The sequence below is a fragment of the Theropithecus gelada genome, chromosome 1 (assembly GCF_003255815.1).
Source record: "Theropithecus gelada isolate Dixy chromosome 1, Tgel_1.0, whole genome shotgun sequence".
NCBI classification, from domain to species: Eukaryota; Metazoa; Chordata; class Mammalia; order Primates; family Cercopithecidae; genus Theropithecus; species Theropithecus gelada.
The window spans coordinates 209,732,649-209,758,652 of NC_037668.1; the positions used below are offsets into that span (position 1 = coordinate 209,732,649).

Below are 26,004 nucleotides of genomic sequence, written 5' to 3' on the forward strand. Positions count from 1 at the left end.
GCATTTTTTGTTATATATATCTTACAAAAATATATGTAACAGTATTGTGCGTGTGTGTGTGTGTTTACAACATTTCTGGGACAAGATTGTATTGATGAGGCTATTCTTGAGTAATGAAATTACTGTTATTTTGTTTTTGTGCCTTTATTTTCCAACTTTCTAAATGAAAATGTGCTGAATACAAATAAATAATAATGTAAGATCAAGTACAAATAAATTTTTATTTAAGGTATTTCTTAAAAAGGGGGGTGAGGAAGGGTATTTAGAGTAAACCAAATCTGGAGCTGGACTTTGCTCTGACGGCGTAACCTTTGCCAAGTTACGTCACCTCCCTAACCCTCAGTTTCCTGACTTACTCAATGGGCACAAAAAATTCTATTGCGTAAGGTTATCCTGAGTTAGTTTCCCATTTCCTATTTGCATCTAGCTAATAAAAGCCTCTTGCTGCCCTGTCTCTTCTGAGCCTTCTCCCTTCTCCGATCCACTTAACAAAGTGGTTTGAAGCAGTCATTTAGCACCACCTGTTATTACTATCTGCTTAGTGACTAGACGCCCACTTCCTTGCAAAGGCCCTGCATTTTCTGGAATTAGCCTGCTATTCCGTGTTCTCCTCTTAGATTCACTCAGAACCTGGTCCATGAAGAGACGTAGGCACTTTTGCATACACAGAATACACTCAGGAATACGTCTGTGTATTTCTGCCTCGGTGTACGATGCTGAGCCCACGGCTGGGGATCTCGTGTGATGAATGTCTGCAAATGTTTACTGAGTAAGGAGATGACTTGGGGAGGAAAAGTGCTGGGCTGTTTGGTGGAAATCTGAATTTAGACGAAGAGTCTTGACTATAATTGGGAAGTTCTTTTCGTAACAGGTTAGGCAACTGACCAATATGAAGAAAGCTCTTGAGTGGGATGATGGGAAGGCCTGAGCGTGGCTTCTTTTGGGGAAGTTATCTGGGTAGCCAGGCCTGGGACACTCCCCGCGCTCCGCCCCTACTTCTCTCTTTCCCCAAAAACAGGCATTGAGAGGCTGTTACTGCCCTCACGTGGCCTCTTCTGGAACTGTCTTTGAGAAGACCCGCCCAGATTTAAACTGAAGCAGTGGGGCTGGAGAGCACTCAGGCAGGCTTGCCATTTAAGCTCATCTGTCCCCACGTGAGCTGCTAGCTACCAGGAAGCCGCTCTTGGAGCCTGTTTTCAAGCCTTTTTGGCCCTTGGGCTGGGCAGTGACACTGCTGGGGAGGGAACTTGAGAACCAGAGCTGGGCAGTGACACTGCTGGGGAGGGAACTGGGCCCCGTCTTCCTCGCTTTCCAGAACTGTGGTCTTCAAATGTGTCGATAGAACACTCCCTGAAAGAATTTTTGCAAAGTCATGTTTTTCCCTGTTAAATCAAGTTTAGCCTAAAGCTGCTCTTAAGTATTTTTAAGTTCAGCCTAAAGGTTTCTCTGTGCCTAGTGAACTATAACCTAAAGAGAAGTGTGAACAGTCCTTCTCCCCCTTCACCCTCTCCTCTCCTGCTTTCTGTTTCTGCCTTATCTCGCTGACTCTTCTGCCTCCCTCCTCTGTTTTTAAGGGCTTGCCTGGATAACCCAGGATAATTTCCCTGTTTTAACGTCAGCTACTTAGTCATCTAAATTCCATCTGCAAAGTCCCTTCAGAGCAGTACTAAATTAGAATCCTGAAATCTTTAGAATTCAGCCAGCCACAACAAGGATCAGCATTTTGCCAACCAGGAGCATCCGAGTTTTTGTTTTTAATTACAGTGATTTTTAAAAACCAACTTATTTGGCCGGGCGCGGTGGCTCAAGCCTGTAATCCCAGCACTTTGGGAGGCCGAGACGGGCGGATCACGAGGTCAGGAGATCGAGACCATCCTGGCTAACACGGAAACCCCGTCTCTACTAAAACACACAAAAAAATTAGCCGGGCGCAGTGGCGGGCGCCTGTAGTCCCAGCTACTCAGGAGGCTGAGGCAGGAGAATGGCGTGAACCCGGGAGGCGGAGCTTGCAGTGAGCCGAGATCGTGCCACTGCACTCCAGCCTGGGCGGCTGAGCGGAAAAAAAAAAAAAAAAAAAAACCCTTATGTTTTTGTCTCAAAAAAAAACCCCTTATTTTTTTGTCTCAAAAAAACGAAACAAAACAAAACAAAAAAACCCTTATTTATTTATTTGACAGGGTCCTGCTCTGTGCCCCAGGCTGGAGTACAGCGGCATGATCACAGCTCACTCTAACCTCAAACTCCTGGGCTCAAGCAATCCTCCTGCCTCAGCCTCCCGAGTAGCTGGGACCACAGGCACTTGCCACTACACTCGGCTAATTTTTAAAAGTTTTTTGTAGAGATGGGGGTCTCACTATATTACCCAGGCTGGTCTCAAATTACTGGCCTCAAGCTGTCCTCCTGCCTCAGCCTCTAAAGTGCTGAGATTGCAGATGTGAGCCACTGTGCCCACCCAAAACAGCTTTATTGAGATATTCACATGTGAGCAATTCACATGCTATGTAATTCACCCAAAGTGTACCTGCAGTGGTTTTGGGTATATTACATTATTAATTTTAAAAATCGTAAAATATGTATATATCATGAAATTTGCCATAATTTTTTTTTTTTTTTTTTTGAGACAGAATCTTGCTCTGTTGCTAGGCTGGAGTACAGTGGCACGATCTCGGCCTCCCAGGTTCAAGCGATTCCTCTACCTCAGCCTCCCGAGTAGCTGGGACTACAAGCACGTGCCACCACACCCGGCTAATTTTTTACATTTTAGTAGAGACAAGGTTTCACCATGTTGGCCAGGATGGTCTTGATCTCCTGACCTTGTGGCCTCCCAAAGTGCTGGGATTACAGGTGTTACCCACGACACCTGGTCATTAATAATTTTTAAGTGTACAAGTCACTGACATTTATTACATTCACAATATTGTGCAACCATCACCACTATCTATTTCCAGTACTTTTCATTTTCCCAAATAAGAATTCTGTAGCCATTGAGCAGTAATTCTCCATTCCACCTCCCCACAGTCCCTGGCAACCTTTGATCTACTTTCAGTCTCTATGAATTGGTCCATTCTAGATACCTCATATACATGGAAGCATATATATTGCTTGATAGTTTGTGTCTGGCTTATTTCCCACAGCATAATGTCCTGAAGGTTCATCTATGTTGTAGCATGTATGAGGATTTCATTTGTTAGGCTCAATAATATTCCATTAAATGTACATAACATATTTTGTTGATTCATTCATCTGTTGATGGACACTTGGGTTGTTTCCGTAACTTTTGGCTATAGTGAATGACATTGCAATGAACAGCCACACACAAGCATCTGTTCCAGCCCTTGTTTTCGATTATTTTGGGTATATTCCTAGGAGCGGAACTGCTGGATCATATAGTAATTCTATATTCAAACTTTTTGGGGAACCACCAAGCTGTCTTTTTTCATTCCCATCAGCAATGGACAAGGTTTCTAGGTTTCCACATGCTCTCCAGCACTTGTCTGGTTTGTTTTTTTTTGTTTTTGATAAAAGCCATCCTAATGCTGTAACGTGGTGTCAAATTGCGGTTTTTGTTTGCATTTACCTAATGACTAATGATATTGAGCATCTTTTCATATGCTTATTGGCCATTTGTATATCTTCTTCATATAAATGTTTACTCAAATTCTTTACTCATTTTGAAATTGTTTGCTTTTTTGTTGTTGAAATATAGTTATATTCTGAATATTAATTCCTTATCACATATAGAATTTGCAAATATTTTCTCCCATTCCACGGGTTGTCTTTTTACTCTCTTGATAGTATCCTTTGAGGTAAAAATGTTAATTTTGACGAAGTCCGGCTTACCTGTTTTTTTATTTTGTTGCTGGTGCTTTTGATATCCTATCCAAGAAATGATTGACAAACCCAGGATCATGAAAAATGTTGCCTATATGCTAGCCCCTCAAGGATCAAAAGCAGCAATCAGTAATCAGAACCCACAGCCCTGGTTTTTGGAAAACGGGGTCTTTATCGTCCAACCTGGCTCCAGCGAGCCACACTGAGAACCTGAGCTGCTGTCCCCACAACTGACTGCCCTGAGCTGATCAAGGCAGGTGGTAGCCACCACTAAGTGAAGAGCTGAACTTGACCAGAACTTGCCAGCCTCCTCATCGAGCTTCCTCCTGAGTGCGGCAAGTGTTCCCTAAGATCCCGAATTCCAAAATAGTTGCATCAGACAGCTCTTGCCAGTTCAATTGTTTTAATGGAGGGATAGATTCCTGGAGCTTCTTATCTCCACCATGGAGCTTGATATCATCTTTGAGTAATCAGATTTTATAGCCAGAATAAAACACTAGAAGTTTTAGCCCTAACATATGTAAGTTGTCTCTTTCAAGAAATTCACACTGGCAGGCTGTATATTGGCTCCATTGATGGTACCAATTCCCTTCTCTGCAGCAACTGAGCTCTGGACACCTCAGTCCTGTAACTTCAGAGCTCCTTCACTCTGTCCAAGTCAGAGGCCATTCTCATCCCACCCAGGGGCCAGCATGAGTGGCACTGCCTATTGGTGGCAGCTTAGAACAGACCAGGGGTCTCACTCCATAGCCAGTGCCAGGAAAGCATCTTTCTTCCTTCCTGGAGGTAAAAAGAGAATTAAAACACAGCTTGTCTCCAGAGCTGAATCAGAAAACTTTTCCTATTGCCTGCTTATAGAATATATTTTCTCAATGAAAACAGTATCAAAAAGAGTGGCTTGAAAACTATAATTTATTTTTTATTTTATTTTTTACATTTTTGAGATAGGGTCTCACTCTGTCCCAGGTTGGAGTGCAGTGGCACGATCATAGCTCACTGCAGCCTCGGCCTCCCAGATTCAAACAATCCTCCCACCTCGACCTCCTGAGTATCTGGGACGACAGGGGTGTGCCACCATGCCCAGCTTTTTTTTTTTTTTTTTTTTTTTTTGATGTTTTGTAGAGATGGAGTCTCCCTGTATTGCCCAAACTGGTCTCAAACTCCTGGCCTCAAGTGATTCACCCACCTTGGCCTCCCAAAGTGTTGGGATTACAGGTATGAGACACTGCACCCAGCCTACTCATTTGTAAGTAAAGTACAACCCCTAAGTTTTTTTGTGGTTGAGAAACACACTAGCTCTTATAATACTGGGATAAGAGTTTCTGGGTTCCATAGGTTTTGCAGATTATTAAGTGGTTGTCTGTCTGTCTATTGTGAATCAGCCTCCCAACATTAAATCTCTTCATTCAAAAAAGATAGAGGAAGATTTTCTTTTTAACAAAAAAAATTTATTTTCCACACTATTTGTACAGCTGTAAACTCAAGGAATCTTCCAATACTTGTACAAATCTGGGAGAACAGTTAATAAGCACCTTTAGTGGTTTCCACAGTTTAAGAATTTACCATTTAAAAATTTTAGAATAAATCTAATAAAATGAATAAAATAGTTATAAAAATCATACAAAATCATGATGAACATTTGATATAGAGGGTTTAATATGAAACGATAAATACAAAAAGAAAGCGAGACTGATTTATGGAGTTGGGCTATGTGTAAAAGACCTACATGGTCCTTGAATCTTGTGATTCTTGGGGCTACATTTGCCTCTCAAGACAAACTCCAATTATTCAAGGGAAGACTTTATTTCAATTCAGGTTCCAATGTACTGCAGAAGCAAGTGAGGACAAAGTCAGGAGAAGGTGGGGTGGAGAAGCTGAGGGTAACGGGGTTTGAGGAAAAGAGGAGAGACTCTCTTCCCCAAAGAGAGGATCAGGCAAATTCTTCCATGTTCTCAAGTATAAGTGGTCTTTGGCAAAATGTACCATTTTCTTTCTGGAGTTACTTAAGAGTTTTACTTATTGCTGTTCTTAAATTCCTTCCCCTCCCATTTCCTCTTGGGCTTTTTTATTTCTCTTGTTGATCAAACTCTTTTTTGTGATACTTTTCATTGAATCTTCTTGACTTCTTTATCCCATCCTTTACTCACTCAAACTCCTTATGCTGAACTTTTCAATCCAAAATTTGTATTGTTTTAGGACTCTGGGAAGCAGTTGATGAAAAGATAACACCAGCTACTGATATGGTCAGGAGATGTTTTCTAAACAAATTGTAGAAATATAAATATGAAATGTGGCAATGATCCTTTTAATTAGATCATTGAGCAATAAAGGATATGAACCACTAGTATAAATATTCAATTCAGTCTTTCCAGATTATGTTGTTAGATGAGAATACATCCAACAGTGGCCACAGACAGAGGGAGAAACCAAGGAGGGGTGAGGTCATTGTTGAGTGTAAATTGGTTCTCTAGTGTGGAGGCCAGAGGTGAGGGACTGTGGTGGGAAATCATCTGGTGCCAGCCCCATCCTGTGCCTCAAATAGGTCTCCATGAAAAGGAGGGATATTGGTGCCAGCAGTGGGACTGAAAACCAACACAGCAACAGAGACTAGAACCTTGGATGCAAGTATTTTGGGCAAAGAGGAATAATTAGTAATCTTTGGTATAATTTAAGGCACATCAAAACAATCCCCTATTCTCAAATATCTGACTACACCTTGAAATTCCTACCATTGGACATTCTTTTGATTTAAGCCTTTAACTAACAAATGCCAATATCCTACTGCTCAAATATTGACATTCTATCTGGGGGGGGCTGTTCATTATCATCCGCCAAATGCCCATATATCTTTAGGACAGGGTAGGTTTTGATCAAAAAGCAGAGTGTGAACATTATAATGGGGGTCTTAGATAAGATGATGATGGTGAGGAACTGAGGAGTAAAAATATAGGACCGTAATAAAGAAGAAATTCAGAGCACCAAAACAAAATATTAAGGAATGCTAATTCCCTCCTTAACTCCCAACTTTTCCTAGTCAGGCCCTGGCTCATATGTCAAGGAGCTGACAGGATGGTGGGTACCTCAAAGCGAGGCTGAGCTCATAAGGCCACAGGGAAGGGTGCAACTCAAATTTGGGAGGTTCTGTTCACCACTTGGGGCTAGTATTGGGAAAAGGTCCTAGGACACTGAGATGGGCATGTAATCCTCACTCAGGGATGTATAAGTCTGCCTGAGGGTTGGGGGAGGGGTGGCAGGTTCTGTCCTTGTGTAGGGGTAGAGACTTTTCTATTAGAGAAGTCCAGGGTGCATGTTTTGGGGAACAATGAGGAAAAAGTTGTTGGGGCTCAGGCTGGGCTGAGTCTGGGCCTAGTGGCCACTCAGCCAGAGGACACTTTTCAATCTGGACCAAGTTGCTTCAAGTAGAGTGTTGCTGTGAAATACTTGGAAAGGAAATAAGGCACTCTTGTCTTCATTTCCGTTCGATACAGTCAACTCCCAGGGTGTTGTCAGGGCAACGGCAGGTCCTGCTCCCTGGGGTGGCCAAGCAGAGGTGGGTGCAGCCGCCATTATTCACTGAGCAGTAGTTATGGCCTGGAAAAGGCAGAAATCAGTTCAGTAGCCCTCTCCCTGACTTGACTCCATAGCCAGTTAAGACAGTGGGCTCCTTCTTGTGTGTGATCCCAATTTTGGTTTCCTTGAAGCCATGCTAGGGAGACTTCAGGAGAGTGGGGACACTGTGCTAGGCAATCAGCTGAGCTGATCCATTGTTTGTTTTATCAGTATTAAACCAGACAGACACAAACACTGATTCCCAACTTGGGGGTTATGCAGATTTTCTACTAAGGCTATTAAACAGATCTCAGGGGAAGTTCCCCAGCTCCGATTATAACATGGAGTTGGAATTTTAAAGTGAGAAGTTCTTTTTATGTAGCTTGCACTCCCAGCTTCACACTGACAGGAGAAGATGAGGGAAGCTGAGAAGGAAAGTGGGTGAGGGGAGAGGCCTTCAAGAGGCAGCATAGCACAGACTCCAGGGCCAGGCTGCCTGGACTTGCCTCTGTGAGCTGCGTGACTTGGAGCAAGTTGCTTCAGTTCGCTTATTTATGAAATGAACATAATAATAGTACCTACCTCATAGGGTTGCTATGAGGATTACATGAACTAATGAATACAAAATATTTAGAACTCTAAGTGAATTGGTATACGTAAAGTTCATAGCTCACAGTAAGTGCCGCACATATGTTTGCAATTCTTCTTATTAATTATTGTTATTGCTGTTAGGCCAAATGGATGGACTTTTAAAGCAGCAGAGATCCTAACATTGTAATATCCTAACCTGACTATTTGGTACCTGAAGACCCTATACTTTTATATCCAGCCCAAAACTCAATGCTTTTCCTCATCCTGACAACTTCATGACCTAATATTTTCTGTTTATTTAACTGGTCCACCTTCTAATGGAGACCCTGGATGCAAAGGACTGGATCTCTCTTACGGCATAATCAAGGCTACTAGTGGCCATACGGGTAGCAGCCAGAGTGTGGGCTCTGAGCCTCCAGGTGCCCCCAGTACCCCAACAGTAACGGCACAGGAGAGTTACCTTGGGGACACTGAGACAGGGCCGTGGTGATGCCATACAGCCGGGTCTGCTTGTGGGGTTGGAAAGCATCCGTCTCCTTGGAAATTGCAAGATCGAGAGCAACCACGGAATTCCTACAAAGTACCAAAGGGCAGAAGGTGAACACACATCTGATGGCTTGAACTTGTATCTACAAGGCAGCCTCTTGTCATTTTAAGGATAAACTGGAGGCCATGAACAGACATGATGGGCTTGCTTCCTAGACATCCCTTCCTTCTCCTGGGGTGGGCCAAGCCTGCATTTCTCTGGCTTTTTACAAAAGGATAAAGACCAGCTAGGTCTTCCCTCCCACTCTAAATCCCAGGCAGGAAATGAGCTTTCTAGACAGACGCCTCTGGCTAGTTGTCTTCTTAGCTGAATCCCTCCTTTGGCAGGAAGGGGTGGTCAAGAAGAGGCCATGGGAATATTGCAGTTTGACAACTATAATGAAGCAGAGACATGAAGTGGACATGGAGCCCACTGGCCATGTGACCCTGGGCCAGCTCCTGGGGAAAGAGCAGATGTGCTGAGGAAGTCCAGGTTTGAAGACTTGAAACCACACAGTCAGGAGCATCTGGATGATAAATGGCACCTCCTGTACTCTAGGGCCTTGTCCTCCCTCCTTCTTCACACTCCTCTCTTGGCTCCTCACAACCAGGATGAGGGAGAGGAGACATCTCTAGAGGGGACATTTCTGGAGGCTCAAAAGTCAAGCCAAGAGGCCAGATGGGAAGGGCCTGGCCTCCCAGAGACAGTGGGTGGAGGTGCAGGCCCGAGCAGCCCCCACACAGCCCCCACGGCTACAGCTGACGTACATCTTCCAGTCTGTGTAATACAGATTCTTCCCGTAGCTCGTCACAGCGAAAGGATACTGGAGCCCTTCGAGAACCTTGCGTCTGCTGGGCTGACTGGGGTTCAGGCATTCCGCCCGATTGGTGCCTGTGTGGAGCGGAAACAAGTCATTCATTGTTCACGCAAGAAATGGCCCCTTTGTGCCGAAAAAACAAGAATAATAAGGGCAAGAGTGGGAGAAATTAAGCATTACAATGACAAATCTCATGGGGCTTGCTCTTAAAAACTGGGAAGTTGTCTCTTCCTCCTGTGTTGCTTCTGCTGGGGAGGCACGAGCCAGGACAGAGTAATGTAAGTCGTGAATTGCTTATCAGTATCAGGGTGACTCTAGGCTCTGTGCAGTGCCACTTACAACATGAGGGTGGCCAATTTTTTCTTAAAGCACCAGACAGTAAATTATTTCAGGTTTTGCAGGCCAAGAGGGAAAACCAAGGACAGTTCACAGGTATCTATACAATTTTGTACCAGTATACATTTAATGTACCAGTTCAAAATGTAAAACCCATTCATAGCTTCTGGGTTATATAAAAACAGGTGGCTGGTTAGATTTGGCTTCAGGGCCCTAGTTTGCCCACCCCTGACAGGAGATTGAGACCCGCCCTGGACAGTGTCCAGCTTTCCATCACCTGCATCCACCCAGCAGAGCTGAGATGAGAACGCGTCGAAGGTCAGTCCATTGGGCAAGCCCAGGTCATCCTGCACCAGGATCCTCCGGTTCGTGCCATCCATGTAGGAAGTTTCAATCTTGGGGTTATCTCTGTTCCAGTCTGTCCAGTAAAGGTTCCTGGAGGAGGAAAAGCAGGGGAAAGAGGAAAAGAAATAATAAGGATGCGTGAGAAAAAGTTTATGAAAAGCACTTGAAAAGAATTACAATGAAGTGATTGGCAGACATGAAAACAACGCCTGAAAGGATCGAGAGGTGATAAAACACATTTTCTTTTGCAAGGACACTTGGATTTGGTTCCTCACTTCAATTTGGTGATTCTGTTACTAACAAATTTGGTTCCCTTTAACGTAACTGACATATTGTATTTCAATGAAGCTGTTAGCAAAAGAAAACAAAGTAAAAGTTTACAGCTGGCATAAATACATGGAATTCCCTGTATGGGGCCCATATGGAGGAGAGCACAGCAGACCCAGGGGACCAGACTAGGGCACGAAGCAGATGTTGGCAGGGGCTGTGGTCAGAGCACCTGCCTTCAAGGAGGTGGCTGAGTGGCCACAGAATAAGAGATGTGGTCTCAAAGGGAGAGAATCAGTGTCGAGGAGCTAAGAGCCTGTTGTGTAACAGGTAGACCTTGCGATAAGTAGGAAGAGAAAGCATGGATGTGCCGAAGAAACCCACAGGAAGGGGTCTCCAGCGTGTTCAGGCTGGGTCTGCCCCAGAAAGCAGCCTCAGGGGTCCATCTATGCCGCCCTGCTACTCTTCTGGAGTTGATACAACCTAAGTGTTGATCCACATTGAAGCCATATGGGAAATATCCAATTTCTGAGCATGCCAACTTGTAAAGTCTCTTAGCAAAAGATTTGAAAGTGGGACATGGTATCAAGTCCACACTGTAATACATGTTCTGGCATTGTACCATGGATATCTACAAGTCACCAACCGTAGCCTCTTTCGTCCTGTACTTTTTGATTTCAGGAGAGCAACGCTGCAGTTAAAGCCTCACATCTGAGAACCTCTAAAAGGGCAGATGCAAATCAAAGAGATGCACACACATATTTACACAAAGATACCCTCTCACGGAATCCGTTACAATGCCTCTGGGATTCACCAGGTCGGTCTCAAAGAGTACCCGGCGCTGCGTGCCATCCAGCTTCGCCACTTCTATTCGATCCAGGTTAGAGTCTGTCCAGAAGATGTTGCGGCCAAGGTGATCAACAGCAATGCCTTCTGGACTTCCAAGATCTAGAAGTAAACACAGAGCTCCTCTAATTTTTGTTTTGTTTTGTTTTCTAAGCAGGTGAGATAAGGTTTTTCTGAATACTCAATGTTACTTCACGTGGTGTCCAATCCCTGCACTTTGAGAAACTAAATGAGAATGTGAAATGCCTGTTGTTTATAAGATAAACAACACTCAAAGTGACAAATTCAAAAATGCCATTTACTCACTCTGTGGATATCCATCATGCAGCACACTGGGAACCAGGACAGTAACAATGACTAAGCCGAGGCCCAGTTTTCCATGAGCCCACAGCCAACCACAGTTGAGACTGAGTTCCAGGTCCCATGGGAGCCTGGAGGAGGAACCCCAGCCTGGGGAAACCAGGAAGGGGTTCCTAGGGGAGGTGACATTGCTGGAAGCTGGCACCTGAAGGACCAATAGCAGTTGGTCAGACAAAGATCCTGGATGAGAGCTTTTTAGGTAGCGGGACCGGCACATAGGTATAAAGGAAGGCTGGACGGTGGCTTGAAGTGAACAGGATGTCATTATATGTGGTTGGAGACCATGAGGGTGGGGGAGTGGTCAGAGATGAAGGTAGGATGACATGTTAATGAACTTAGAGCTTAGGCAGAGGGGAGACAGTGGAAGATCTTAAGATGGGGAATGGAAAAATAGTTCTATCTTGTTCATTAATTATGGGGGATAAAGGTCATTTCACAGAAATAACACTTTCAAGAAACCATAGCTGTTATTACTTTCATACAAGCATAAGGGGTACAAAGAAGGGGTGTCAGTGATTACAAATAACACCCCAGTCTTTACTGGGTTATAGTAACTGATTTTCAAGCCAGGAGTTGCCACCGGGTAACATGAACCTTCCCTGCAAACCCTCAGCACCCATCTAACTTTACTGGAAGCTCAAGATTGCATTGGTGTTTTATTATACAGTTTTTTAAAATTAATAATAGCAATTTGTGCTTTATTGATATCACTTAGGCTATCTTTCCCTTCTACTGATTGAAGGAGTGAAGGTCACTTAGTATGACTGGAGTATAAGCAGGAAGGAGAAGGGGCTACCCTACCTGAGGGATCTGGGCTATAAGGAAACCATTCCAATACTGTGTTCCTTTTCTGTTTTGTTTTGTTTTGTTTTGTTTTGAGACAGAGTCTCATTCTGTTGCCCAGGCTGAAGTGCAGTGGTACGATCTCGGCTCACTGCAAACCTCTACCTCCCAGGTTCAAATGATTCTTCTACCTCAGCCTCCCCAGTAGCTGGGATTACAGGTGCGCACCACCATGCCCGGCAAATTTTTGTATTTTTAGTAGAGACAGGGTTTCACCATGTTGGCCAGGCTGGTCTCAAACTCCTGACCTCAAGTGATCCACCGCCTCGGCCTCCCAAAGTGTTGGGATTACAGACGTGAGCCACCGCGCCTGGCTCCAATACTGGGTTCTTTTGTCAATATGCAAGCAATACAGACCCTCAGCCCCCTTTGCATTAGCCTTCGCCAGAGCCCTAATATGATGGTGACCTTGGATGCTGAACACATCAGAGCCCCCAGAAAGAAAGCCCACCAGAGGAAGTTTATTGAAAATTAGAAACCCCACTTAAACAAAGTCTTTATTATCTAAACCCAAAGTAGAGATTTATAAAGTACTAAAATATTTCCCATGTCCCTAGACGAACAGGGACAGTGAGACTGACCTCCAAAGGTCCCTTCTGGCTTTCAGATAGAACCAGAATAAGTTATTCTGGAGTATATTTGGAATGAGCACATCCTGTGTGAGAGACAAGAGTCACTCAGATATACGCAAAGAAAACAGGCTGCTCTGTGAGAGTATCTCTGCGAGGCACCTGGAGGAAGTTCCATGCATATCGTCTCCTTAGAACCAGCCCTGGTCCCGATCTCAAACCCAAAAGCAACCAGTCCCCCTCTCCCTCAACTCAAAATACTTCTTTATGAGCTACTCTTCCAAGGGAAAGGTCTGGAAAATCTTATCCTTCAATGTGCAGTCTGAGGAAGTATTCCTTACTGCTTACCTCAAAGATATGATACTTTTTAAAGATACTTGGTTGGGACCATAACTTAAGGAAAGAAAGAAAAACCTGGGATCCGGGCTGTTATGAAATAAGGAAGAAAAGAAAATGATATCTAACTGTCACTCTTACTCACTAGGCAAGCACCAACCTGTATCATGCTAAGGAGATAACTGGAAGCTTCTTTCTCTCTTAAAAAAAAGAAAATTATTCCCAGTGATCTTTCTTCTACAAAGATCACATTTTGGTTGAATTTTGTGTTTTCACAGTAAGTAGGCTTTTGCTTGGAATGTTTCTTACTGTGCTTACAGCGTTCTTGGATGACTACAAGCTCCAAAAGCAACAGGAAATAGCAAACAATGACCTATTCCCCTCTTCCACTGGGTTTTAAAATGAAATCGTAGAGAATAACAAAAACATGTTTAACACAGAGAGATAGGCTTTTTCAAACTGTTTTTCACTAAACCAAAGTGTGAAAACTAGAAGACATGATTTAAATAGCCTGTTGGCTTCCAGAAAAGGATTCAGGGCCTATGTCCAAAGCCAGACATAGTTAATTCAACCTCAGCTTCATTCCTGCTGCATCATCTCTACTGAAGGCAACAAAGAAGGGAAAAAAATGCTTCAGGAGTTATTCCACGGGCACAGGAAATCGTCTAGAATATCAATTGTTAGGGAAACATTCCACTGAAAATAGAAAAAACTACATTCAGTGCCAAGTAAAAAGAAATACAAAATGAGGCTGCTCTATTTTAAAGATGTATCTTTGATGTGAATATTTTGCAGAGAATGCAAGATGACTCCACAGAACAAATATCATCAGCATGACAATGTCATATGAGCAAAAATATTCCCAAGTCAGTTGATGAGTCACTGAATCAAGCAACGTGTAATACTTGACCATTTCAGCACAGTGGAATTTTTAGAGGTCCTTGGATTTTTGTTGTAATGGTCGTTGAACTAGATAAATCATACCCATGTAAAATAGTCTTGATTTGTTGAATGCAGGCATGAAAAACAATGCACAGAGTCATTGGTTGAAATTGGCATCCTTAATGAGGAATTTGCTCAGTTGAGGAATTGAGGTTGAACACTGAAAAGCAGGTTGTGCCTAAACTTTATGTACTTTATCACAGTAATGCAACAACAGACTGAGAAATGTTTGTGAAAGTTCAGCTTCATTTGCTGTTCTTCTCTGGCATACGTGGCCACTGGGCTGCTAGAAGTAAAACCAAAAAGGAAAAATGATGTTTGCTTGCTTACCTTGCCTAACGATGGTGGTTGGCTCTCCGCCATGCAGACTGGCTCTCCCGATGGAAGGCTCAGTGATGTCCGTCCAGTAAACCATCTTGTCCACACAGTCAAAGGCCAATCCAATGATGACTTTAGCCTGGAAGTGAAGACCAGTGGTTAGAATGGTCCATCTACAAGCATCTGATAGTGAGAATCTTTTTGCATGCCTACAGGCATTTGGATATCTTTTGTTATGAAGTGCCAAGTGTTTTGTCTATTTAAACATTTTTATCATTGAGTTGTAGGAGTTGTTCATATATTTCAGATAAAACTCTTGTTATATACATATATATGTACATCTATATGTGTAGGAATTTTTGTGTGTGTGTGTGTATACATGCATAAATATGTATTTTTTGAGACAGGGTCTCTGTTGCCCAGGCTGGAGTGTAGTGGCATGATTACTGCTCACTGCAGCCTCAACCTTCTGAACTCAAGTGATCCTCGCCCTCAGTCTCTCGAGTAGCTGGGACTATAGGCATGTGCCACCATGCCTCACTAATTTCTTAAATTTTTTTGTAGAAACAGAGTCTCACTGTCTTGCCCACTCTGGTCTCAAACTCCTGGCTCAAGCAAACCATCTGACTCAGCCTCCCAAAGTGCTGGGATTACCGGCACCAGCCACTGCACCTACCTATTATTTCTTCTCAGTATGTAGTTTGCTCTTTCATTTTCGTAATAGTGTTTGGAAGAGCAAAAGTTTTTAATGTTTAGTAAATCTAATTTATTATTTTTTCCTTTTATGGGTAATGCTTTTTGAATACTAAGAAATCTTTGCCTACTTGAAGGTGACAAAGAAAAAGAAATAAAAGGCATACATATTGAAGAAGTAAAATTACTCTATTCTAAGATAATATGGTTATTTATGTAGAAAGTCATGCGGAATCTAAAAAACTACTATAACCAATAAGGGAATCTAGCAAGGGTGCAAGATACAAAGTCGATACAAAATTGTTTTTCTATATACTAGCAAAATATAGAAAATAAACCTTAATAATTGTGACAGCATCAAAAAAACAGAAAATATGTAAGGATAAATATTTTTAAATATGCAAGATTCCACACTGAATACTATACAATATTGCAGCATGAAACTATAAAAGATCCAAATAAATGAAGGGATAGATAAGGTTAAATGTAAACAATTTACATTTAAATTGTAGCTGGGACTACAGACATGTGCCACCACACCTAGTTAATTTTTCTATTTTTTGTAGAGATAAGGTCTCACTATGTTGCCCAGGCTGGTCTCGAACTCCTGGGCTCAACTGATCCACCTGCCTGGGCCTCCCAAAGTCCTGAGATTATAGACGTAAGCCAGTGTGCCCAGACAATGCTGTGCACTTTTAAGATATTCACTCTCTCAAACCATCGCAACCAAATGCTCAGGCCCCAACTATGGGTACCTCCTTCACAGCATCCCAGGCCCATCAACTTCTCTGGCCTTCCGTGGTACTAAGGAAAGAGAACATTTCCTTCAGCAAACATGCTCATCAACTTCTCTGGCCCTCCACAGCATTAAGGAAAGAAAACATTTCCTTCAGCGAACATGCCCAGAGTCCTTTTCCACACATTGGTTCTTACAAAAGTGAGACAGAAAAGGACCAGAGGAAGTGAAGTTGAGTAACGTTTTACATGTGATTTGAGTTTCGTGAAAACCTACTGGGCTATATTTCAGTTTGAAAAGCCACTGACAGTTAGCTCTGAGTAAGCCAGCCTCTCCTCAGAAGAGGCAAATCAATTACCTGCCAGTAACTCATTAACGAGTATTTATTAGGTGCTCATTATGTGTGAAGAACTATGGTGATATTTAGACAAGACTCCAACCTAGAAAGAACACTGAGTTACTTAAATTATTTAAAGCAACCAGCTCAAAACAAGTCATCTGCCTATAGGTTGATTTGGCAAAGCCTTGTCGAGATCTTTTGCAAATTAAAATATTTTAAAACAATAGGGATTCATACTTCTGTAAAATTTAGCCACTGGGAGAAACCAGGTGAAAGGTACACAGGACCTCTCTGTATACCTTTCCAACTTCCTGTGGCTCTGATTACTTCAAAATAAAAACTCAAAAACAAAACAGAAGCACAAACTTTTCCCTTGATCAGACAGTGAGGAGTTCCTTTCTTTGGATGCTGCCCATGAGAGGCTCAGGAAGAAGCTGCCGGGCTGTATGATCTCAGCATGTGGTGAGGTTTGATTCTATCAATAGCCTGGAAACACTGAATTGTTCAGTTACAAGAAACACTGGGAGTGGGTGCTTGGTTGTGGTCACAATACTAGGCATTACGAAGCCAGGGAAGGACTCAGCAGGGAAGGTCTCAGGAACAAGGAAGTGGTGGACCAGGATGATCTTTTACTGGGAAAATCAGGAGGATGAGCACTTACTTCCTCCTCAAGGGATCAAGTCAAAAAGGACAGTGACCCTTACCTCACACCACATACAAAAATTAACTCAAAATGAATCAAAGACCTAAATGTAAGAGCAAACTTATAAAACTCTTAGACAAAAACCAGGGGGAAAGCCTCATGACATTGGATTTGGCAACAATTTCTTGGATATGATACCAAAAGCACAGGCAACAAAAGAAAAAATAGGTAAATTGGACTACATCAAAATTAAAAATTTCTGTGCATCATAGGACATAATCAAGAGACTGAAAAGACAACCATGGAATGTGAGAAAATATTGCAAATCATGTATCTTTTAAAGAGTTAATATCCAGAATATATAAAGAATTCCCACAACTCAACAACAACAAAAGAACAAATCAAAAAACAGACAAAAGTATTTAAGTAGACATTTCTCCAAAGAAGATATACAGTGGCCATTAAGTATGTGAAAAGATGTTCAATGTTATAAATTATTAGGAAAATGCAAATCAAAACCACTTCACACCTGTTACAACGGCTATCATTAAAAAACAAAAACAGCCAACAAGTTTTGGTAAGGATATGGAGGAATTTAAACCCTTGTGCTCTGCTGGTGGGTATGTAAAATGGTACAACCACTGTGGAAAACAGTATGGTTGTTCCTCAAAAAATTAAATATAGAATTACCATATGATCTAGCAATTCCACTTTGGTGTATATATCGAAAAGAAGTTAAAGCAGGGACTTGAACAGATATTTGTATACCTGTGTTCATAGCAGCATTATTTGCAAAAGCCAGAAGGTGGAAGCAACTGCTGATAGATGAATAAATAAACAAAATATGGCATCCATACAATGCGATGTTTTTCAGTCTTAAAAAAGAAATTCTGACACATGCTACAGTATGGATGAACCTGAGGACATCGTGCTAAGTGAAATATGCCAGACACAAATGACAAATACTGTATGATTCTGCTTCTAGGAGGTACTCAGAAAAGTCAAATGTATAGGGACAGTAAGTAGAATGGTGGCTGCCAGGGGCTAGGACATGGGTGGAGGGAGAATGGGAGGTATTGTTTAATAGCTTCAGTTTGGGATGATGAGAAAGTTCTGCAGATGAATGGAGGTGATAGTTGCATAACATTGTTTATATACTTAATACCACTTTAAACAGTTTTCCAAAAGATGGTGAATGTTTATCCTGTTATTTCAGCATTCCCCCTTCCACCTATCCCAGTTAAATAATTATCTGGGTTTTTGTTGTTGTTGTTGTTGTTGTTGTTGTTTTTTGAGACAAGAATCTCGTTCTGTTGCCCAGGATCTCAGCTCACTGCAACCTCTGCCTCCCAGGTTCAAGCAATTCTTGTGCCTCAGCCTCCCAAGTAGCTGGAATTACAGGCATGCACCACCATGCCCAGGTAATTTTTGTATTTTTAGTAGAGATGGGGTTTCTCCCTGTTGCCCAGGCTGTAAATTATCTGCTTTTTATTGCCTCACATGACATTTAGCCTCTCCCCTTGGTCTTGGGAAAGAATGTCTTTCACAGGGAATTTAACCCATTCCTATTACCTGAGAGCATGTGCTGGAGATGGAAATGACACAGATGATCTTCAAGGGGTTTACATGTTCAGCAAGGCAATAGATGAATACAATGATCATGTATGCATTTGTTTGGCAAATATTTTTTTGAGTGCTTCCTACATGCCAAGCACAGTTTTGAGTCTAGAAATACTACATTAAACCAACACCTCCATGAAAGAAATGAACAGTTCCTCTCTTGTGGTGCTGATATTTTAATAGAAAGATACATGTCAGATACACAACACAAATATGGGTATTTAATGCATCACATAGTGCCAAGAGCTCTGATGAAACACAAAGCAGCATAAAGAGCTAGAGAGCAGTGGTGGCTGCTGTCTGGACAGGGGGATCAGGACAGGCCTCTCTGAGAGATGATGCTTTGGCAGAAATTTGCATGAAGTAAGGCAGTGAACTGTGCAATTGTCAGGCAGGGGAACTGCAAGTGCAAAGGCCCTGAGACAGAGATGTGCCTGGTGTGTTCAAAGACCAGCCAGAGGGCCAGAGGGTTGAAGTCGGTGAGTGAGGTGAGAGTGGTAGGGAATAGGGTGGGAGAGAGGACAAGAGGCCAGATCCTATACGGCTTTGAGGGCCATGCAAAGGACTGGATTTTATTCTGAGTGAAGAGGGAACCCATCTGAGGGCTTTGTGCAGGAAAAGGACATGAATCTCATAAAGACTTCTTTGCAAGAGGCTTTTGAGAAGTATTTTTATTTTGGATACTTTTTTGCTGATATTTCCTCCCTGGTCCCAAAGAAGGGATGTGGCTATGTGTGGCATCTATGAAGTGGAGATCAATTCAGGAAGAGTAAGTAGAAAAAGAAGAAAACACAATGGGTAGAGAAAGGAGGAAGAGAAGAAAAACTGGAAGCTGGGCCTGTGGCAGACAAGATGGCCCAAGTAGCATCTTTACCAAGATTTTTCAAGCAGACTTTGTGCCCCCAGTGAGGAATGATAGGGCTTTCTGCTGGACTTTCTTTTACAAGCGCCAATGATCTCAGACCCTCCCTCTCCTTCACTTTTCATGGGACCCTCATAGCCCCTCCCACTGCTCCAATAACTCTGACTCAGCCTTGTAGTGGAAGCCTGCAGGTCTCAGGTTTGGTTTCTTGGCAGGAGTCAGGATCAGATAAAACAGAATGACTTTTCTGAATTGCCCAACCTCTATCCAATGGGAAAAGAAGTCCCTAAATCACAAAATGCATCCTGAAGCTTTGAAAGCCTCTAAAAACTCCAATGCTTGTTGCTACCTCAGGGCAGATATGAGGCTCTCAAATTGAGCAGCTGCTGAAAGATGAATCACCATGAATTTGGCAGGAATGGAAAGATCAAGCCAGCAGATGCACACGAACAAGGTACGAAATTAGCGTGAAGCCACCACCAAGGGGTAGCTCTGGAAGGCCTTCCCACATCTGTGCCCATCTTACTGTGAGCCTCATGGGCAGCTCAGCAATACAGTGGCCCCATCTAGAGATGGTCACCTGGGCCCACATGGAATGAGCACCCATGGTTCCAGGGGTTGAGCCTGGGGTTCTGGTCTGACCTCGTCCTGCTTGTTTCTCCAGGTCACTGAAGCAGGAGCTGTCACCAGGTGCAATCAGCCAGCACTCACCGGGACATGAAGGAATGCCTTTGCTTCTGTCTTCCTCATGGTATTTCCCTCCAGGGGCAGGCGCTCAATCTTCCCGGTCTGGGCAAAGAGTAAATGGGTCCCGGGGGGCAAGGGGATCACGGCGGTAGGCACTGCGGGTCCTTGGTGAATCGGGGGAGCCACTGTACTCAGGCCTGCATGGCAGAGGGGGTCAGTGAGCAAGGCCCGTGTGCACCAGAAACCCACAAATGCACACACACACCCCCACACATACGCAGCATGCACACACATACACACACCCACACATCAGGTCATATCATCTTTATGGCACCACAAACTGCCACAGCCACACATTGCCCATTTTATAGCTGAAAGCACCAGAAGAAAGCCCTCAGTCAAAGGGCACTGATGAAGAAGGTAATACAAAGCGTTAAAGGTCATGTGAAAAAAATAGGCTTGGCCTCCCTCTTTTTTTTTTTTTTTTTTTTTGAGATGGAGTCTTGCTCTGTCACTCAGGCTGGAGTGCAGTGGTGTGATCTCGGCTCACTGCAACCTCTGCCTGCCTGATTCAAGCGATTCTTGTGCCTCAGCCTCCTGAGTAGCTGGGATTACAGCCACGCACCACCATACCCAGTTAATTTTTGTGTTTTTAGTAGAGACAGGGTTTCACCATGTTAGCCAGGCTGGTCTCAAACTCCTGACCTCAAGTGATCTGCCCACCTAGGTCTCCCAAAGTGCTGGGATTACAGGTGTGAGCCACCGTGCCCGGCCGGCTTCCCTCGTAATAGAAAAGCTTGGCTACAGTATGCTCTGCTTTGGGCACTGGTGCTAGAGGAGTGAAGCAAGTAAGAGCAGCACCAGCAGCACCAGCAGCACCGGCAGCACCAGTGATAGCACAACAGCAAAAACAGCATCCCTGAACTCCCTGCCCACAGGGAGCCATGCTCTAGTGCAAGCTATTGAGCTTTTTCATGCTGGAGGAGCCTATCAGAATGAGCTTGCCCCATGCAGTGCACTCTGTCCCGGTGCCACAGGGATGGACAGACTGGGGCCTGACAAGCAAGAGCATGAAGTTTATGGGCTTTCAAGAACAAAATCATGGCCAGGGGCTCCTTTTCCCTCAGAGTCAGGCTTGTCTTTTCATCTGCTGACCTCAAACCCTGGCCAGCTCCTTGATTCACTTGACAAGACAATGTCCCAGGAGGGACACACAGCTGTGCTGCAGAGTAAGGAGGGCTAAGAGGGCTGATCGGGGTGTCTGTAGACCTGAGCCCTGTCCTGGCCTCGCCCACTCACTTGCTGTGTGCACAGGGCATGCATCTTCCAGGGCCTGGTCTCCTGCTCTCTACAGTGAGAGCTGGAAAAGGTTGTCCCCAAGGTCACTTTCTCTTGTCTGTCTTGCCTATTACACCCAATCGATGACATAAACCAATCTGGTTGACCTCTTTCATATCTCTGAAATCCATCCGTTTCTCACCTGGATTCATCATTAGTGCAACAGCCTTCACCTCCCCCCTGCCAGGGACTGTCATGCCTGCCTCTCAGCTTCTACCCCCAGCCAGTGATACTCTAAACCTAAACCCTGCTTCACATGGGCACCTGCTCCAAACCCATCCCAGGCTCCTCATTGCCCTCATGACCAATACGCAGGCTTAGAAACGTGGCTCACGTAGTGTTGCTTCTGGAAAGCCTCACCCATGAGCCCATCGCCCCACACAAGCCAGGATTCCTCCTCGGCTCCCTGGTCGCTGTCCACCCTCTCCTAAAGCTCATCTCCCTACACTGTTCCTGTTTATTCACCGTCCTTTCCGCTTCTTGGGCGCCCAGCACCGTGACTTTCCTCTGGATATCCTAGCACCCACCACAGCACTGCCCGTCAGTGAATGTTGGCTGCGTGAATGAGTGAAGTTTCTGAGTAATTGTTTTACTGTTTATTAGCAGCTTTGGGGAAATATCTGATAGGAGATCAATCTATGATTTTTAGCTAAATTGTGAGTGGAGATTCAAAAATTTATTATATTGGTTTTTGATAATTTGTGACAATAACCAGTTTCTACATTTGCAACAGAAGCAGAATTTTAGAGCTGGGAATCACTCTCAGGGTTATTCTGCCTCATGTCTTAGGCTGAGACTGGGGAAGGTGTCTGTCCAGAGTCACACAGCCACCAGGATGGGCCTCACACAGGGCCCCTGGCCCCTAGGACAGCAACTTCCCACTGCCTCCGGTGATGGTCTTAAAACCAGCTCACGCAGAAAGCTTTGTGGCTGTTTGCTCCTTGGATTGAAAAATCAACCCAAGTAGCTAAAGGCCCTAGGGCACGATTGAAGGAGGCAAGGGTTGCAAGGGTCTGAACAGGTCCCACTGCCTAGGACACCGAGCCCTGGGGAAGACGTTCAGGTTGGTCCCCACCGTCCCTGCCATACCCCAGAGCAGGAACATTCCACCTCCAGCCTCCCTGGGCAAAGAGTTCCTCTGGGAGGCACGGAGCACACACAGCCGCTCTGCTACCATTAAGGGTACTGCTGTGGCAGGCCCCACTGGGTATTTACACCCTACACATGTGTGTGTGTTGGATGGGGAAAGAGAAAGAAGAGGGTAAGAGGACAGAGAGTGTGAGGAGGAGAGGAAGCATGGGGAGGAGCGGGGTGAGAGGCAAGAGGGGTGCAGAGGGAGCGGGTGGGGCTGGAGCCAGTGGAACAGTTCAAGCTTTAGCGCAGCAGAAGAGCCAAGTGCGTGTTCAGCAATTCCGGTCCCCGAGGTCCTTCTCAGGCACACGCCCAAGCACGGCCTGCACCCACTTACACGGGGGCGTCATCCCGGGCCTGGTCCTGGTGCCCTCCACCTCGCGGCCGTCGCGATCCACGCACCAGCAGTAGCCGGTGCTGCCGTGGCACTGGGTGGGCGCGTAGTGCCCGTGCGCATCGCACTCTGGAACGAACAGCCCTGGAGGAATGGGTCGCTGTGGGTCCGCCGCCCCCGCTGCCCCGAGAATGTGTTCTCGCTCATGCTGGCACCGGGTTTTCTCCACCTCTATCAGAGAAACAGACAGGAAAGCTGTCAGGTGCGTCATCCGTCAGTGCTCCCTGGTGGGGCTGCAGGAGTCCCCGCAGCTCGCTCAGAACCACGAGGGCTGCCTGTGTATCACTGGGTTTTGTTTCATCAGTTTTTCTTTTTTTTTTTTTTTTTTGAGACGGAGTCTCGCTCTGTCACCCAGGCTGGAGTGCAGTGGCCGGATCTCAGCTCACTGCAAGCTCCACCTCCCGGGTTTACGCCATTCTCCTGCCTCAGCCTCCCGAGTAGCTGGGACTACAGGCGCCCGCCACCTCGCCCGGCTAAGTTTTTGTATTTTTAGTAGAGACGGGGTTTCACTGTGTTAGCCAGGATGGTCTCGATCTCCTGACCTCGTGATCCGCCCGTCTCGGCCTCCCAAAGTGCTGGGATTACAGGCTTGAGCCACCGCGCCCGGCCTCATCAGTTTTTCAAAATGCAAAAACATCATTATTATTGAATAGGTTTAACTGTCAACAAAATTATATTTTCATCTCCTTCTTACTCCTAGGTAGTTCCTTTTAAAACATTTTTTTTTAATTGAGGCAAAAAGAATTGAAGCAAATTGATAGAACATAAAGTGAACCTTTTTTTATTTTTTTGAGATAGAGTTTCTCTCCTGTTACCCAGGCTGGAGTGCAGCCGCACAATCTCTGCTCACTCAAACCTCCACCTCCTGGGTTCAAGTGATTATCCTGCCTCAGCTTCCTGAGTAGCTGGGATTACAGGCGCCTGCCACCACGCCCAGCTAATTTTGTATTATTAGTAGAGACAGGGTTTCACCATGTTGCCAGGCTGGTCTTGAACTCCTGGCCTCAGGTGATCCACCTGCCTCGGCCTCCCAAAGTGCTGGGATTACAGGCATGAGCCACTGCACCCTGCTGAGTAAACCATTTTTAAGTAAACAATTCAATGGTATTTAGTGCATTCACCATGCTGAGTAACCACCAACCTCTACCTAGTTCTGAAACATTTTCATCACCCCAAAAGGAAGCTGATATGCATTAAGCAGTTGATCCCCGTTTCCCCCTTCTTCCCAGCCCCTGGCAACCATCAATCTACAGTCTGTCTCTGCACATTTACCTATCCTGGGTATTTCGTATACACAAAATCATACAATATGTGACATTTGTGTCTGGCGTCTTTCACTTAGCAGAATGTTCTCAAGCTTTATCCAAGTGGTAGCATGTATTAGAACCTGCTTCATATTCATGGCTGAATAATATTGTATTGTAGGGACAGATCATATTTTGCTTACCCATTGATGAACATCACTGGGTTTTATTTTAAGAAATTTTTTTGTTCTGTTTTTTCTAAATGTGTCATTTTTATCATCTCAAGTTTCTTTTTTTTTTTTTTTTGAGATGGAGTCTCACTCTGTTGCCCAGGCTGGAGTGCAGTGGCGTGATCTCGACTCACTGCAACCTATGCCTCCCAGGTTCAAGCGATTGCCCTGCCCTAGGCTCCTGCATAGCTGGGATTACAGGCAAGTGCCACCACATCTGGCTGATTTTTATATTTTTAGTAGAGACGGGGTTTCACCATGTTGGCCATGCTGGCATCTCAAGCTTCTTGATAACCGACAAGTCAAGGCCAAAGATTTCAGGGACCAGATACCACCAAGTGCGTTTACCAACACTTGTATGTTTTCCTTTATTTATGTCCTGCTTTTTGGCATGAAAATTGACCTCTAAACTGTACAACTCAGATCTTAAGACAGGGAAATACAGTGAACACTCCATATCCATGGGTTCCACATTTGTAGATTCAACCAACCACAGATCGAAAATATTTGGAAGGCCCGGCGCGGTGGCTCAAGCCTGTAATTCCAGCACTTTGGGAGGCCGAGACGGGCGGATCACAAGGTCAGGAGATCGAGACCATCCTGGCTAACACAGTGAAACCCCGTCTCTACTAAAAAAAAAAAAAAAATACAAAAAACTAGCCGGGCGAGGTGGCGGGCGCCTGTAGTCCCAGCTACTCGGGAGGCTGAGGCAGGAGAATGACGTAAACCCGGGAGGCGGAGCTTGCAGTGAGCTGAGATCCACTGTACTCCAGCCCGGGCGACAGAGTGAGACTCCGTCTCAAAAAAAAAAAAAAGAAAATATTTGGAAAAATAAAAAGGATGGTTGCATTTGTACTGAACATGAACAGATTTCTTTTTTTGTCATCATTTCCTAAACAATACAATATAACAACTTCTTACATGGCATTTACATTGTATTAGGAATTATAAATAATCTAGAGATGATTTAAAGTATATGGGAGGGTGTGCATAGGTTATATGCAAATACTGTACCATTTTATATCAGGGACTTGAGTACCTGTGGATTTGTATCTTCAGGAACCAATGCCCCGTGGATACTGAGGGACAGCTGTACTTCTGAAGCTGTGGAATTGCTAATAAGCAGCTGTGGCCTGGAATAAACAACTTCCAAGTCATAGTGCGCTCCACACTGGTTAGAGTTCAGTCACCAGTCCAGAGTTGTAACTTCTGCAGTATTGACCACACAAAGCAACGTCCAGACACTGGCAGGAGGTACCCATTCTCCACATCACTGACTGCTAAGAGCTATACTTCATCCATGTCTTGTTGCCTCTCCCAGGCCTTTCCACGTGATATTCTTTTTGTGACTCTCCTTCTCCCTGTCTGGTTAATCCTTCAGAAATCAGCTTAGGCACTTAACTCCCTTCAGGAAGCCTGTTCAACTCCCCAAGGCTGAGTCCAATCCCCTCTATGACCTCCCAGGGTGATCTGGGCTTGCCCACACCATACCTGTATCTCACTGACTCTAAGGAGCTGTTCCTTGTCTATCTCCCTGACAAAAATCATCTACTCGGTCAGGCACAGTGGCTCACACCTGTAATTCTAGCACTTTGGGAGACCAAGGAGAG

General features: G+C 44.4%; 1 protein-coding gene across 2 annotated transcripts in view; it reads right to left on the minus strand.

The window, feature by feature from the left end:
* Positions 1 to 5,270: 5,270 nt before the first annotated feature.
* NID1 (nidogen 1) overlaps positions 5,271 to 26,004 on the minus strand; it is a 96,772-nt gene continuing 76,038 nt past the window's right edge. For both annotated transcript variants that reach the window (XM_025389440.1, XM_025389433.1), the window contains 8 exons: positions 22,864 to 23,091; positions 20,082 to 20,254; positions 14,489 to 14,615; positions 11,039 to 11,210; positions 9,928 to 10,085; positions 9,265 to 9,388; positions 8,432 to 8,544; positions 5,271 to 7,422 (listed from right to left, as the gene is read on the minus strand). In XM_025389440.1, coding sequence (XP_025245225.1) covers positions 7,301 to 7,422; positions 8,432 to 8,544; positions 9,265 to 9,388; positions 9,928 to 10,085; positions 11,039 to 11,210; positions 14,489 to 14,615; positions 20,082 to 20,254; positions 22,864 to 23,091 — 1,217 coding nt within the window. In that variant the 3' untranslated portion in view covers positions 5,271 to 7,300. The remainder of the gene's footprint in view (positions 7,423 to 8,431; positions 8,545 to 9,264; positions 9,389 to 9,927; positions 10,086 to 11,038; positions 11,211 to 14,488; positions 14,616 to 20,081; positions 20,255 to 22,863; positions 23,092 to 26,004) is intronic.